We start from the raw sequence: 13,366 nt of genomic DNA, 5'->3' as shown, positions 1-13,366 counted from the left end.
TTTTATGTGATATGAACCATGATCAGGTTCTCTCCAATGTATAATATGTATTTGACATTTTGTTATGATTGTTAATCCAAGACAAAGATTGTTTAATGTGAATTCTTTCCAAAACAGGGACCCAAGATAGGTTCTTATTTTGCTGAAATTTAATAAAGTCTTATTTAAACTGAATTCCTCTGGATCAGGGGTGTCAAACTCAAGGCCCGCGGGGCCACCCTGGAAACAGCGAAGGACCGGTCGGCGGTGCCTCTGCCAGCGAAAACACGCAGCCCTCCTGAGCTCTGTTTTCACCTGCAACGGAGTCCTATGACCCTCTGCTAGTGAAAACGGAGCTCAGGAGGGCTGTGTACAGCCCTCCAGAGCTCCGTTTTTGCTGGCAGAGCGCTCGGTCCACCACAGGCACCCTGACACGAGTGATGTTGAGCTGGCCATGCCCCCTGGCCACACACACACACCAAGGTCAAACACAATCTTGATGCAGCCCTCAATGAAATCAAGTTTGACACCCTTGCTCTAGATCAGTGTTTCTCAAACTTGGCGACTTGAAGTCCTGTGGACTTCAACTTCCAGAATTCCCCAGCCAGCTATGCTGGCTGGGGGATTCTGGGAGTTGAAGTCCACAGGACTTCAAGTCGCCAAGTTTGAGAAACACTGCTCTAGATCAAGGGGAACTGTGACGCTTTTATGACTTGTGGACTTCAATTCCCAGAATTCCTGAACCAACCATGCTGGCTGAGGAATTCTGGGAATTGAAGTCCACGTCATAAAGGGGCCATAGTTCTCCACCTCTTCTCTAGATAACTAAAGATCTATAGTACTTTTTGTGATTACTGCTGTACTTTATTTTGAGCACTATCATGAATGGTATATAATAGATTAAGTATAGCTTGGCATTTTGCCAATGAAATGGTTTTAGCAAATGGGACATAACAGGATTGTCTATACCAACATCTACATCAACCTGCCAATCCCTTTCATGGGAAATCCCTTTCACATCCCCTGTCTCTGAATTTTAAAGCAAGTGAGCTATTTGTATCTTACACAAAAGAATTTCATTTAGTCCCCTCTTCCTTATATACAATTGTCACACAACACCAACACTCTTCCTTGAATAGGGAGAAGCATTCTCCTCTGGAATTTGAAGTGGGCAGTGCAGGAAATGTTGCTTGCTTAGGAAAAAAAATACATATAATTGGCTCCAGTTTTCTCCCCCTGCTCCCCCCCCCCCCAAGATTACTAGATCTCAGCAGTTTTGGGGGTGAGGTTTCAAACCAAACTTTTAAGTAATAAAAAAGGCAGTTTTTAAAAATGCAAACATCAAACTAAGGATTACAGGGGTCTCCAACCTGGCAATTTAAAGACTTGTGGGCTTCACTTCCCAAAATTTCCCAGCCGGCATGGGAATTCTGGGAGTTGAAGTCCACAATCCCTTTAGTTGCCAAGATTGGAGACCCCAGATTAGAAAGAGTTTAATTACAGCAAATCACACGGCAATGTGATCTTCCTTTTAATATTAGTGCTTATTATTTTGTAATCAATCTGAGTAAATAGGCTGAGAAATATAAAGTTGAGCAAAACAAGCACTTAAAATAACCTCCAGTGTCTCACATGATTGCCTAATTAGACCTTCAGGTTGAATTCTCTGGCCCTGTAGTGTGAAATCTGTTTTCTCCTAGTTCTTGTTTTTTTACAAGTCTCCGGTCAACCGCATTCAGAACAAACTCACCTCTGTTTCTGTCACTTAACTACAGTGACTTGAGACCAAAATTTTGGATTCAATTGTGATCATTATGTGAGAACTACTACAACCATGAGAGATTTAAATCTTTTAGTCTTTCCCCAGGTTGCCAGAAGCAGGGGTGCCCAAACTTGGGAACTTTAAGACTTGTGGACTTCAACTCCCAGAATTCCCCAGCCAGCATAGCTGGCTGGGGAATTCTGGGAATTGAAGTCCACAAGTCTTAAAGTTCCCAAGTTTGGACACCCCTGGCCAAAAGCATAGTATTTTGCATGCACTGGAGCCATTTTTTCTGTTGTGCTGATCTTATTTATTTGTTTGTTTATTGGAGTTATCCCCACCATAATTCAGAATGCATCCCGCATACTAACAGTAAAATGTTTAGATAAAATAAAACTCAAACAAACTAAATTGTCTCTATTGCCTTGTCCTCAACTCCTACCTGTTCTGGTGTAAAGTTACTGAATTCACCTCAAGCCAACAGGAGCCATTCTGCCAGTACCCCAGTCATATGATGGTTGGGACAATACCAGCATCTGTTGGCTACATTAGATCTCCAGTCCCTGTTCTCAAAGCCATTCTTCTTTGGGAAACCAAAGAATCCTCTGTAAAAATATGAGTGTTTGCCCATTCCCAGAACATATTAAGGAGAGTGGTAATTTCCTGCCAGGTGGCAATGTTCAATGGAAGCCAAACAAATTGACCAATCCCTTTCCCTAACATATCCTGCAAATAATATAGAGGAAGTGTGGTGGAATGTGGCCTGGATTCCCAGGAGGGAGGTGGCTGCATTTTACCATAGATGGCTCCATTTGGTGGCAGCATAACATAGATTAGAGATCAGCAATTAGGACAATAAATTTTAGGCCAATTTAGGCTTCTTCTTTAACTTAGCTAATTAGGATCATGGTAAAATATCCTTGTGCTTTTTATTAAGTTCCATCCCAAATGCACAAAAGGAGCTTTTCAAAAGGCAATTGTATTATCGTGGAATTTTTTTCCCTTGAAAATGTTTCACTTCTCATCCAAGAAGCTTCTTCAGTTCTTCAGAATCTGAGAAAGCTTCTTGGATGAGAAGCAAAACATTTTCAAGAAAAAAAAACCAAAGTCCAATTGTCTTTTGAAAAGCACCTTTAGGACAACCGTGATCTGGGTGACTGAGATTCTCCATAGATGTTCTCCCATCCCAAATATTGATTATTGCAAAAGTGCACTATTAGTGGAGCATTTTCAAGATTGGAAAAAGAACATACCTGTTCTGATTCTTCTGGACAAAATTAAAGTCAAGATAGCAAATGAAGGAGGGTGTTGTACATCTTAGGAAATGGTAGCAAAGATTAGTGCAGAAGAAGGTCCATTATAGAGCATCTAAAAGAGTAGAAAGTGAGTTAAACAGGGCTGGGTTCCAGCCACCATTGCTACCAGTTCGGTAGTAAAAAAAAATCGTGCTCCGCGTACATGCGCATTTGCACTTAAACGATCTGCGCATGTGCACATTAAAAAAGAATAAAAATTACATTTTTTCAATAACGATTGTTCTGCGCATGTGCAGAACAGAAAAGATGGCGTCACCAAGGATAGAACCGGTACGGTCATGTATGCACCGGAGTTACTACCTGTTTGGCCGAACCGAACCAAATTGGTAGGAACCCACCTCTGGAGGTAACTAACGGGTTGGTTTTCTCTGGGAAGTGAATCAGTAATGTTTGCAGTGCCAGAGGAAGGGGAAGCATCAGTGTGGATAGATTCTTGAATCAGCAATGCTTACTCTAGGCATGGCAGCTTTCCAAATGTACTGTGCTGGTTCATTTGGCTATGTCAAGAGGAGATGATTCAGTATCTTGCGCAGTATATTATGGTAGCCACTTCAAAAAAGCACCTTATCAGCTGAAGAGGCTCATGTTCTTCTAATGACTTTAGTTTGGGCTCATGCAATCCTAATTGTTCTGAGCCTGCCTGGTAAGAAGATTAAACATTGATCATTGCTTCCCTGTTCAGGCTCGGTGAAGTTCCATTTTTAGCAGACAGGAAATACAGTTTACGAAAGTTAATGGTTTCTTGAGGAAGGCAGCTAGTGATCAATATATAAGGAACCTTGAAAACCAGGTGCAGATTGCTTAGAAGCCACATTATATTTCCCAGCCAAGAGAGGATTATGCTCAGTACAATGCCTTATATTGAAAACACCTCTCACATATCGCTAGATCCCCATGCACTCTTTCTGACCCATGCTGCCCACATGCACCCTCCCCAACCTGCGTAGCATTTGCCGTGCACCCTCGTGTGCACCCTTTCCAACCCAAACCACCCACCCATGTTCCCTCCCTGACTTTTAACAGCATCTCTTGAGCACCTCACAGATTCCTGTTGGCTTTCCCACTGACGTTGTCCATGCAAGCTTCCCACAAGCAATGTAAATAGGGGAGCTAGCAGGAATTAGAGGAGGGGGAAAGAGAAGGGAAATTTCCAATGCTCCCTGCCAGCTTTCCCCAAGGAAACTCAATAGGGAAGCCAGCTGGAAGTCGTTCCCACTGCCACTTCCTTTTTTGTCCACCTGTGATCATTCTGTTTCTATCTTTAGTTATGGAAACGATAATCTGGCAAGTCACAGGTTATCTGGGTAAGACCAATATCCACTTTACAGTATGTAAAGTACACTTTGTAGTGCTTTACACAATTGCAATTTTTTGATAATTATTTTCCCATTTTCTTTCTTTAGCAATAATTTGTAAGATGTGTCTTTTCATACACCATAGTGGTAGAGATGTGCACAAAAGAGAACCTTTGTTTGGTTTTGAATCCTAAACAGACTGTTTTTCTTTTGGAAGTTTTGGCAAGTCATGCCAGATCAGCTGTGATTCAGCAAAAGCAAAACTTGGAATATTTGTTTTTGGCTCTGGGCTGGAAAACTTACAGGAGCTTTGGAAGGATTTCACAGTTTACATAGGACACAATTGGGGCATGTTACTCCATCTTTCTTCTTTCTTTCCAGTGCTCCCAGTTATCATATCATATGGTTCTCCCAATTTACCATCTCCCTAGTGCACGGGTGCCAAACCTACTGCGTCACATTGCTGTTTTGTGATGTTTTTCCCCCTTTGCGGAGCTGAGGTGGGCGTGGCTTGTGCGTGATGCATCTGGTCCGTGGGCCGCCAGTTTGACCCCCCTATCCTAGTGCCTTCTCACTCCTCCCTACCCTTGAATTCTTGCTGTCTTCCCCTTAGTTTCAAGCCTTTTTTCTATTCTCCTGTGCGCTGCTCGGAGAGTCCAAGCATGGGTTAAATTCAGTCTATTCGCCCAAAGACTGAGTTGATTTTCTTAGCCACGCCTCCTCCCCTCATTGAGGACCAGTTCAAAAACTCAGTCCAGCCCAGTTCGGATGCGTTTTTGGGGAGTTACTCAGTTTTGGGGTGAATAGACTGGGGCTCTCCTTAGTTAGTGATTTTCTTATTTTTGTCTTAGGTGTAGTAAAGGAAAAAAAGTTCCCTTTTAAAGCTTCGCTTGAGTGTATTGCTGGGAGGACTTCGGGGCTTCTCTGTTCCTCATAGCTGACAGAGCTTTGGTTCATCAGGGTGCTTGTCCAACAGCTGCTGGCGAGCACGGGGGCGGCAGGAGGCTTCCTTTCCGCCCCCCCCCCAGCTGTCAGTTTTCCTTCCTTTCGCCCAGAGACCTCGTCGGAGGTTCTGGATTGCGTCTGACAGCTCCCTTATCGCCCAAAGAAGCATGGTGGCCATTTTTGAAGCCGTTTTCACGCGCTTTGAATTCCGACCTATACTGCTTGCTGCGCTTTTCCCTCCTAGCCAGCAAATCGTCACAGGGGAGTTCTTAGCCTTCATTCGGGGCTCCGGCAAGGCTTCCTTTCCCAAGGGCGGCTTAGGAGAGTTTTGGCCCTCAGGTCATACTCCTGTCCGGAGGACACATCTACAAGGCACGTAGCACCTGTCAACTTGCACCAGTGCCAAGTCTACTGCTTACATCGTTGAAGACAATAGCTGAAGACACCATGCCTGAGAGAGGCAAGAGGGCGCCAGAGGAGCTTCCAGACCCCTCGTTGAAACATAGTATGCCAGACCCCCCTGAGGTGGAGGATGGCAATAAGGGCACCAAAGGGAAGGGGATTCCTAACCCTAGAGGTGGCACGGCCTTATCCAAGGCTGAGTTCTGCAGGCATAGGGCTCTAGAAAAGACCTTTGAAAGGGTCCGAAGACTGTCCCTTTCCTCTGCCCAGCTATCCAGGAATCCTAGTCCCTTACTCCAGCCTCAGGAAGTTTTTCCCCAGGACTCTCCAAGGTGGGAAAATTCTCCTTCAGTAGTGGATGAGGGATTTCAGCCTCCTTCGCCTGCAGCTTCCATTTTTTGAACTCTGTCCTCCACATTCTTCATTTGATAAACATCCTCAGTTTTTCCATCAAATTTTTCTGTTTTGTATTCCATATTCTCCAATCTCTTTTCAATTCTTTCTGTCACACCTAATAGATTTTGAATTTCAAACAATCATTTGCAATGTTACAGTTTCTTTTTCCTGCTGCGCCATTGTTCCAATTTTGCAGGCACTGCCACTATAGGATTCAAGGCTATTTTAATAAACTTCAAACAGGTTCATTTATTATCTTTCAAGTCAAAATGCTGTCTTCCCTCCGATAGCTAGTGATAGAACTCCCAAACAGCACCTGTATAAACAACATCCCTGCGACCAATTCGCTCTCACAGAGAGGGACTCCTCCAGGTGCTGTCCACTAAGCAATGCCAGCGGGCGTGCCCAGGAGTAGGGCCTTCTCTGTGATGGGCCCGACCCTCTGGAATGACCTCCCCCCCGACATCAGAACTACCACCGATCTCCGCTCCTTCCGCAAGATACTCAAGACCCACCTGTTCCAATTAGCTGGCCTGGCCCAATCGTAGTTTTAATCTTCAATCCTCCTGGCCGATATTTTAAATCTCGGGGGGTAGACTTTTTAAGCTGTTTTTTTAATTTTTACTATTATTGTACAGACTCTATATTTAATTTGCTTTTAAGGGGTTTCTAATATATTTTTTATTGTGTATACGGTATTTTAGCTTTTGTCTGTACACCACCCCGAGTCCCTTCGGGGAGAGGGGGCAGCCTATAAATTTAATAAAATAAAATAAATAAAATAAATAACTTGTGCTCTTCCTACTATCATTCTCAGTAAACAAACTGAAAGAACCTTGAATCTCAAGTGATGAAAGAGAAAGAAGAAAAAACAATGTATCCAGCCTCCAGCCTCTAAGTGGCAGTGTAACTGCTTTTCCTCCTGTTGTTACGAACCCTCTTTATAATCCTTCTTACTATCTTCTTTATATTCCAAGCTTAAGAAAGAAAAAAACCCTTAAATGGAGATCAAAAACAATCCAATCAAGCATTATAAAAAAAGAAGGAAAAATTTAATCCATAGGTGTAAGCAAAAGTGAAAAAAGAAGAAAAAAATAATCCATTCACTTTAAGAAATAGGGAGCCTTTGCAAAAATTCCATCTATGAAAAAAAAAATTAGAAACGGGACAACACACTAAATTTAATGTAGATTAATTTCACCGTCTACAGTCTTCTATCTTCAATTTTAATTTAACTTAAATTTTTTTTTTTGGGGGGGGGTCATCTCTTTTTCTAATAATAAAATTTCCTCACCAATTCGACACACTTTCTCTTTTTGCTTTCTTCTGCCAACCTAGCAGTTCAAAATCATATAAAAATGCAAATGGAAAAATAGGGACCACATTTGGTGGGAAGGTAACAGTGTTACCTAGATGTTTGGTCATGCCGGCCACATGTCCACAGAGACGTCTTTGGACAGCGCTGGCTCTTCAGCTTTGAAACGGAGATGAGCACCGCCCCCTAGAGTTGAGAACGACTAGCACGTATGTGTGAGGGGAACATTTACCTTTACCTTAATTTGAAAACAAATCTCCAAGTAGCAATTGTTTGCTCAAACAAGCTCATTCAACTTGAAATTGTAAGATAAGATAAAGTCAGATTCAGACAAAAGAAATACTTTCCTTCTATAAATGGCATATATATTTGTATACCCACACACACACGTATGCACACATGTATATTATAAAGGGGGGAAAAACTACCATAATGAAAGAGATGTAAAAATGACAGATTTCTGACCAACTTGGAATGCTTTTAATTATTCCTAGAAATAATCAGCGAGCCAGCCAATAGCTTGAATTTCCAAAATAAGTTGTTATTATAAAATAAGTCAGAACTTATTAGTACCAACACATGGAGTACAGATGATTCAGGGTGGGTAAAAAAGATGCCAAGGTTCTCACAATAGCATTGCTGGCTTCAATCCATGTTGGATTTGAAGGATCATAAAAAGCTCAATCCTCAAGATAGCCTCCTTTGTAAATCTCACTGAAACCTATTAAGCAATTTGTATTTGTATCCCTCATTTCAAGAGAGAAGAGCCAAACATAAGGTTCTAGACAAGTTGTTAATCAACATTTAGTTTTCCAGAAACATCTAAAATACAATTGCCAGCATCCTTCGCTATTGATCAGGTGGGTTGGAGCTGGTGGTGAAGAACATTTCAATCATATCCGGAGAGGCATTTTTTGTCACTGGAGATAATTTATTCCTATCTCTGTGCAGGTAGATGCCAGATTTTTTGGGGGGGGGGGTTGACATTTTCTTCACTGTACGGTGTCACTTGGCTGCTTTGCCTCTCAAATAGTGTACATAGTATTTTGTGTTATAATGATTTAGTCACCTTTTGGACCTGATGCTACTGCAAAGATAAATGTCACCTTTTTATTTATTTATCTGTTTATGAAATTTATTGGCCACCCATCTTACCACAAGGTAACTCTGCTATTGATGAAAGCAAGTTAAGACCCCTGATATGATTCTTCACAATCATGGGGGGTGAGTTGGAGAATGGTGGATTAAAAGGAAAGACCATGGTGAATTGTTTTTCCTGAATGTTTATTAAGTTACAAGTTGCTGCCATTCATATCTGTCATTTACTGTCAGTTGAATGTAAATATATAATTTGCGTCCTTTGATATGGAAGCAATGTAACGTATATGTACATGAACTGTTACTTCAAATTCCACGGTCTGTTATTTTGGAAAGAGATGTGACCACAAATACTGCCAATTGCTATCCAAACTCGCAAATCAGGGAACTGTTAAATCGTAACTTACTGCATTTAGGATCCCTGTTCCAGTAGATGACAACTTCTGGCTAATATTGTCTTTGGCTTAAAAATGTGTTTGTGAGGTGAAATAGATATCCTGCTGCAATCTAATAGAGTTTTAGTGGCTTATAGCCAGGAAGCACCCCACATACACAAACATAAATAATAATGCAGACACAAAATATTGAAAAATCTAAGTGGCTTCAGGCCCCAACACACACACAAACCACAAAGCTATAGTTGGGTGACCTCTCTCTCTTATTCTAATCCAGCTCACAAGGTTATTGCAGTGGAAAAAGTAGAAGAGGTTATAGATCTGTTATGAGTTACTTATGAAGTAATAAAGGCAGGATAAAAATCTTTATTAGATTTTGTGTTACTATTATTATATTTTATTATTCACAGTACACTGGCTCTAATGTAGACTTTTCTACTGTACTTTTTAAATGCCATTGTATTCTTTGAGGCTGAACTAAGATGGTATCATTATCTGAGAAGGAAATGTTATTTAAGAGCTCCTATATTCAATGGAGTTAAGCTACACTGAGCTTGCAGATATTAAGTTTTGAATAGCCATAGATGGGATTAAGCTACCAAGCAAATAATACAACATTGGAATTAGCTGTATTTAAATGTCTTATTGAATATATGTGTTAATTTCAAGGCTAAATATTAAACGTATCAATTAATGTTTCAGTTATGTTCATTATGTACCCAAATATAAAGTTGATTCTATTCAGTGCCATTCTACTTATTTCCATTCAGATAAATTTAAAGGAAAGAAAATTAACGATTATAGCAATAGCAAATTTACATACTGCTTCATAGTGCTTTACACCACTTTCTAAGCAGTTTACAAAGTCACCATATTGCCCCCAGCAATCTGAGACCTCATTTTACCAACCCCAAGAAGATGGAAGGCTGAGAAACCTTGAGGCAATCAGGATCAGCCTGCAATACTGCATTCTAATCACTGCACTACGAATACTGATAATAAGAAGCATTATGAGTAGTACTTTTTAAAATTATCCACATACAGTATACTCGCAGATAAGACCACCTATAATTAAACCAGCGCTCCAATTTTTTAACCACAATACCATGAAAAATACACCACCCACAGATAGGACAATTGTAAAAATTGAGACATATGAAAATTTTGAGAGTCAGCTTATCTGCTGGCGATGTATTTTTTGGAATATTTTGCTTCGAGAGTTGGTTTATCGGCTTATACAGGAATATATACAATTACTGGTAAATATCAGATTACAAACCCATTGTTGTATTATTTTATAATGATTCACTGAGGGATTCCCCACAGATAAAAAAAAATGAAAGATATGAATATCATTTTTCATCATTTTGCCCTAATATACCTTGCGTGCTTAATTCAACTCTTCAAACTTTTTTAGAGAAAGACAGCATGACAATCCACTTAAAACACTGGGTTATTCTGAATCTGAAAACCATAGTCTGGTGCAAGGATTAAAGGTCTATGCTGTGTACCAGCGAGATGCAGCTTCAAGTCCATTCTCAGGCAGGAAAACTTGGTGGGTGACTTTCTCAGCCCCAAGCTACCTCTCAAGGTGGTTGTGTGGAAAAATTGGAGCAGGCAATGTAGTTTATGCCACCTTGAACACTTGCTGATCAGTGGAATAAAAACCGAATGTTTTTAAAGAGGAAATTATAACTGATTATTGCACACCAAGAAAGACGGAGGTGGGGGAAGTCTTAGATTTGTTATCATTTCAGTTGATGAAGCTGCGATGTGATCATTTAAAATGGGGCCTGAATTTTTGTCTGCTGCCATTATATAACTCATCATTTCAGTTTCCTAATCTTCATCGCTTGAAGGAATGAAATAAACACAATTGAAGGAACTACCGATTCAGCATGTTTGTTTGTCAGAAGCATACATGCTATGGACAGACAAATGAGGAATTGTTTGCCAGTGGCAGGCAAACAAAATAATTCCTTCATTTCCCCAGGGAAATATGGGCACCACCCTTCAATTGTTTTGTTATTACCTATGTAAATAAATAGGGTTTTTTGGAGTAGAGAATGACAATATGCACGTTCTCGTCCATTAACCTAATATGTTTGAATACGTTGTGTTTTATTAATGTGTTTTATCAATATTTATTGATTTCTAAAATTGACTCTCACTCGTTTTGTTTTTCTTCCAGTTACAATTACCTCAATTGGAGAAAAAGGTATGATTCTTTCTTTGTAAAAACATTTCATTTCTGTGCATATTGTCAAGTCATAAGAGTATTTGAGGTTTATCTTGCAAAATTACTAATTGCTTGAGTTTTGGGAAGAAAAAAAAATGTAATTCCAGCATCAGGCCTTTCTGTCATGTGATGGACGCCTTCAGCTTTTGAAAAAATGGGACCTTGGCAACAAAAATATTGCTGATGCTTGGCTAAAATCTAAAATTACTCAGTTTTCTGAAGCAGCATAAGCTTACCGTTCATCAAATTAAGGATCCACAAGAATTGCTGAGCTAAATAAATAAAAATAATTTATTCTAGCCAGAAAATATCTCAAAAAATATACAGAGTACTTTCCATTTTCCATCCAATAAATACTGGTGTACCCTCTAACCTACATTCACCAGAATAGTTTGGTCTAGTGGTTAAGGCACCAGATTAGAAAGCAGGAGACCATGAATTCAAGTCCAGCCTTAGCCATGAAAACAAATTAGGTCACTTTGGGCTAATCACTCTGTTTTAGATTAACCCGTCTCACAGGGTTGTTGTTGTTGTGTGGAAAACAGGAGTAGGAAGGTGTGTTGTATATTTCTGCCACCTTGAGTGGCAAAATAATAAAGATGGGATACAAATAATTAAAAACAACTAATAGCACAAATTACAATTTTCCAAATGTTTGAATTAGTTGCATGTCTTTTTCTATAAACTGAATATTGCTGCAACTTCACCTGTGAGGTTCAAATCAGCAATTATCTATATTAAACTACAGATTTCAAAGATATTCTTACTCTTTCCCTCCAAATTCCACCCCAGAATGTTCTGCTTTCCCCAGCAATGCATCTCCTTTCTTAATAGCCTTTAAAATGCAAAATAATGGGACTGGATTCTTTGTTCTTTGCTTTTTCTATAGAAAATGGAGGGGAAAGCCTGTTACAGATGATGCTAGGAAATAGAGAAAGGCTGCAGAGTGAAGGAAACAGATGCTTAATTAGAGAAGAATAGGAAATTAGAAATTTCCTTTTGACATGTGTAATCTTGTAAGATTATTTGTTTAAAAGATAAACTCATTTGTTCTTATAAAAACGATCTTCAGTTGTAATTAAGTGTCAGAAACTCATTGGCTGGAAGATTCTAGAAGGAATGTCTTCTCAAGATCAAAGATGAAAGCAATTACTCATGTTCTTTAGCACTGCTGCTAATAAGATCTGGAAAGAGAGTAACGGGAGAAAAAAGTAAAAAAAAAGATGCATGAAAGCAGCGGTGTTAAACTTTGAGAGAGAGATTTAAAAATAACAAGTCGCAGCAAAATAATGAGTCAGTTCCCATCTTAGCCTGCCAATCAGTTTTCTACTGTCCAAGGAAGGAAGAATGAATAAACCTTTGCTGATATCATTCAGCACTAGAAAAGAGACTTTCCCCAAAATATACTTCAAATTTTTCTGGTCACAGATTTAAGTGCTACAATGCAATCTTGTTCTTATTAAAGAAATTAAGTCCTTGGCTTCTTGTGAAGTAAGTTTCTCAAAGGGTATTTAGAAAAGGAATCCTTATTTAATCATTCCTAATAGGGATAGGCATAGACTAGCCAATTGTTGTGATAAATAGTCTGAGTTGGCAATTACAGAATCTGGAATAAAAGTTAGAAAAATGAATCTCTTTTTTCCAATAGTCTGTCATGAGAAAAGCAGAAAAAATTATACATTCTAATTCCTTGTCTACTTATATCATAAAACTCAATTGCAGCACATTAATTTGTTTCCAATTAGTAGTCTGACAGTAGTCTAGATTCCTATATAACTTCAATAATAATATTTCAAAATTACCCTAATTTTACTCTGGCCTTTATATCATTGTCATATAAAGTAATTTAGATTCACTGTCACAGCGATGGCAAACCTTTTTTGGCTAGTGTGCCATGGGGGGGATCGTGCCCGGGCGTGCCGCACCAATAATGCAATGTGCGACCCCCCAGTGCGCATGCGCGCATGAGAGGCGCTCCCTCCATTTTTCCATGCTTTTTTTGCCCTCCCCAGGCTCCAGAGGCTTTATAGGAGCCTCTGGAAACAGTCTCCCCCGCCCCCCCGGAGGCCCTCAGGGAAGCCTCCAGAGGGCAAAAAACGACCCTAGGAGCAAAGCGGGAGTCACTTCTGGTTTGCTCGGCGGGTCGGTTTAAGTCCTCCAGAGGCTACAGGGACCTTCAGGAGGCTTCCCTGAAACCTCTGGAGGACTAAAAAGGACCCTCCGA

General features: G+C 40.0%; 1 protein-coding gene across 2 annotated transcripts in view; it reads left to right on the top strand.

Moving 5' to 3' along the window:
• The window catches only part of ZDHHC20 (zDHHC palmitoyltransferase 20), a 66,777-nt gene that overhangs the window by 7,538 nt on the left and 45,873 nt on the right, over window positions 1–13,366 (top strand). For both annotated transcript variants that reach the window (XR_014175262.1, XM_081951669.1), the window contains exon 2: window positions 11,095–11,121. Coding sequence is in view for 1 of the 2 variants with exons in the window: in XM_081951669.1 (XP_081807795.1) it covers window positions 11,095–11,121 (27 nt within the window). In the remaining variant the exon portion in view is untranslated. The remainder of the gene's footprint in view (window positions 1–11,094; window positions 11,122–13,366) is intronic.

The sequence above is a fragment of the Natrix helvetica genome (assembly GCF_964273705.1).
Source record: "Natrix helvetica genome assembly, chromosome: 4".
Taxonomy (NCBI): Eukaryota; Metazoa; Chordata; class Lepidosauria; order Squamata; family Natricidae; genus Natrix; species Natrix helvetica.
This window is presented reverse-complemented; position numbering and strand designations above follow the sequence as displayed.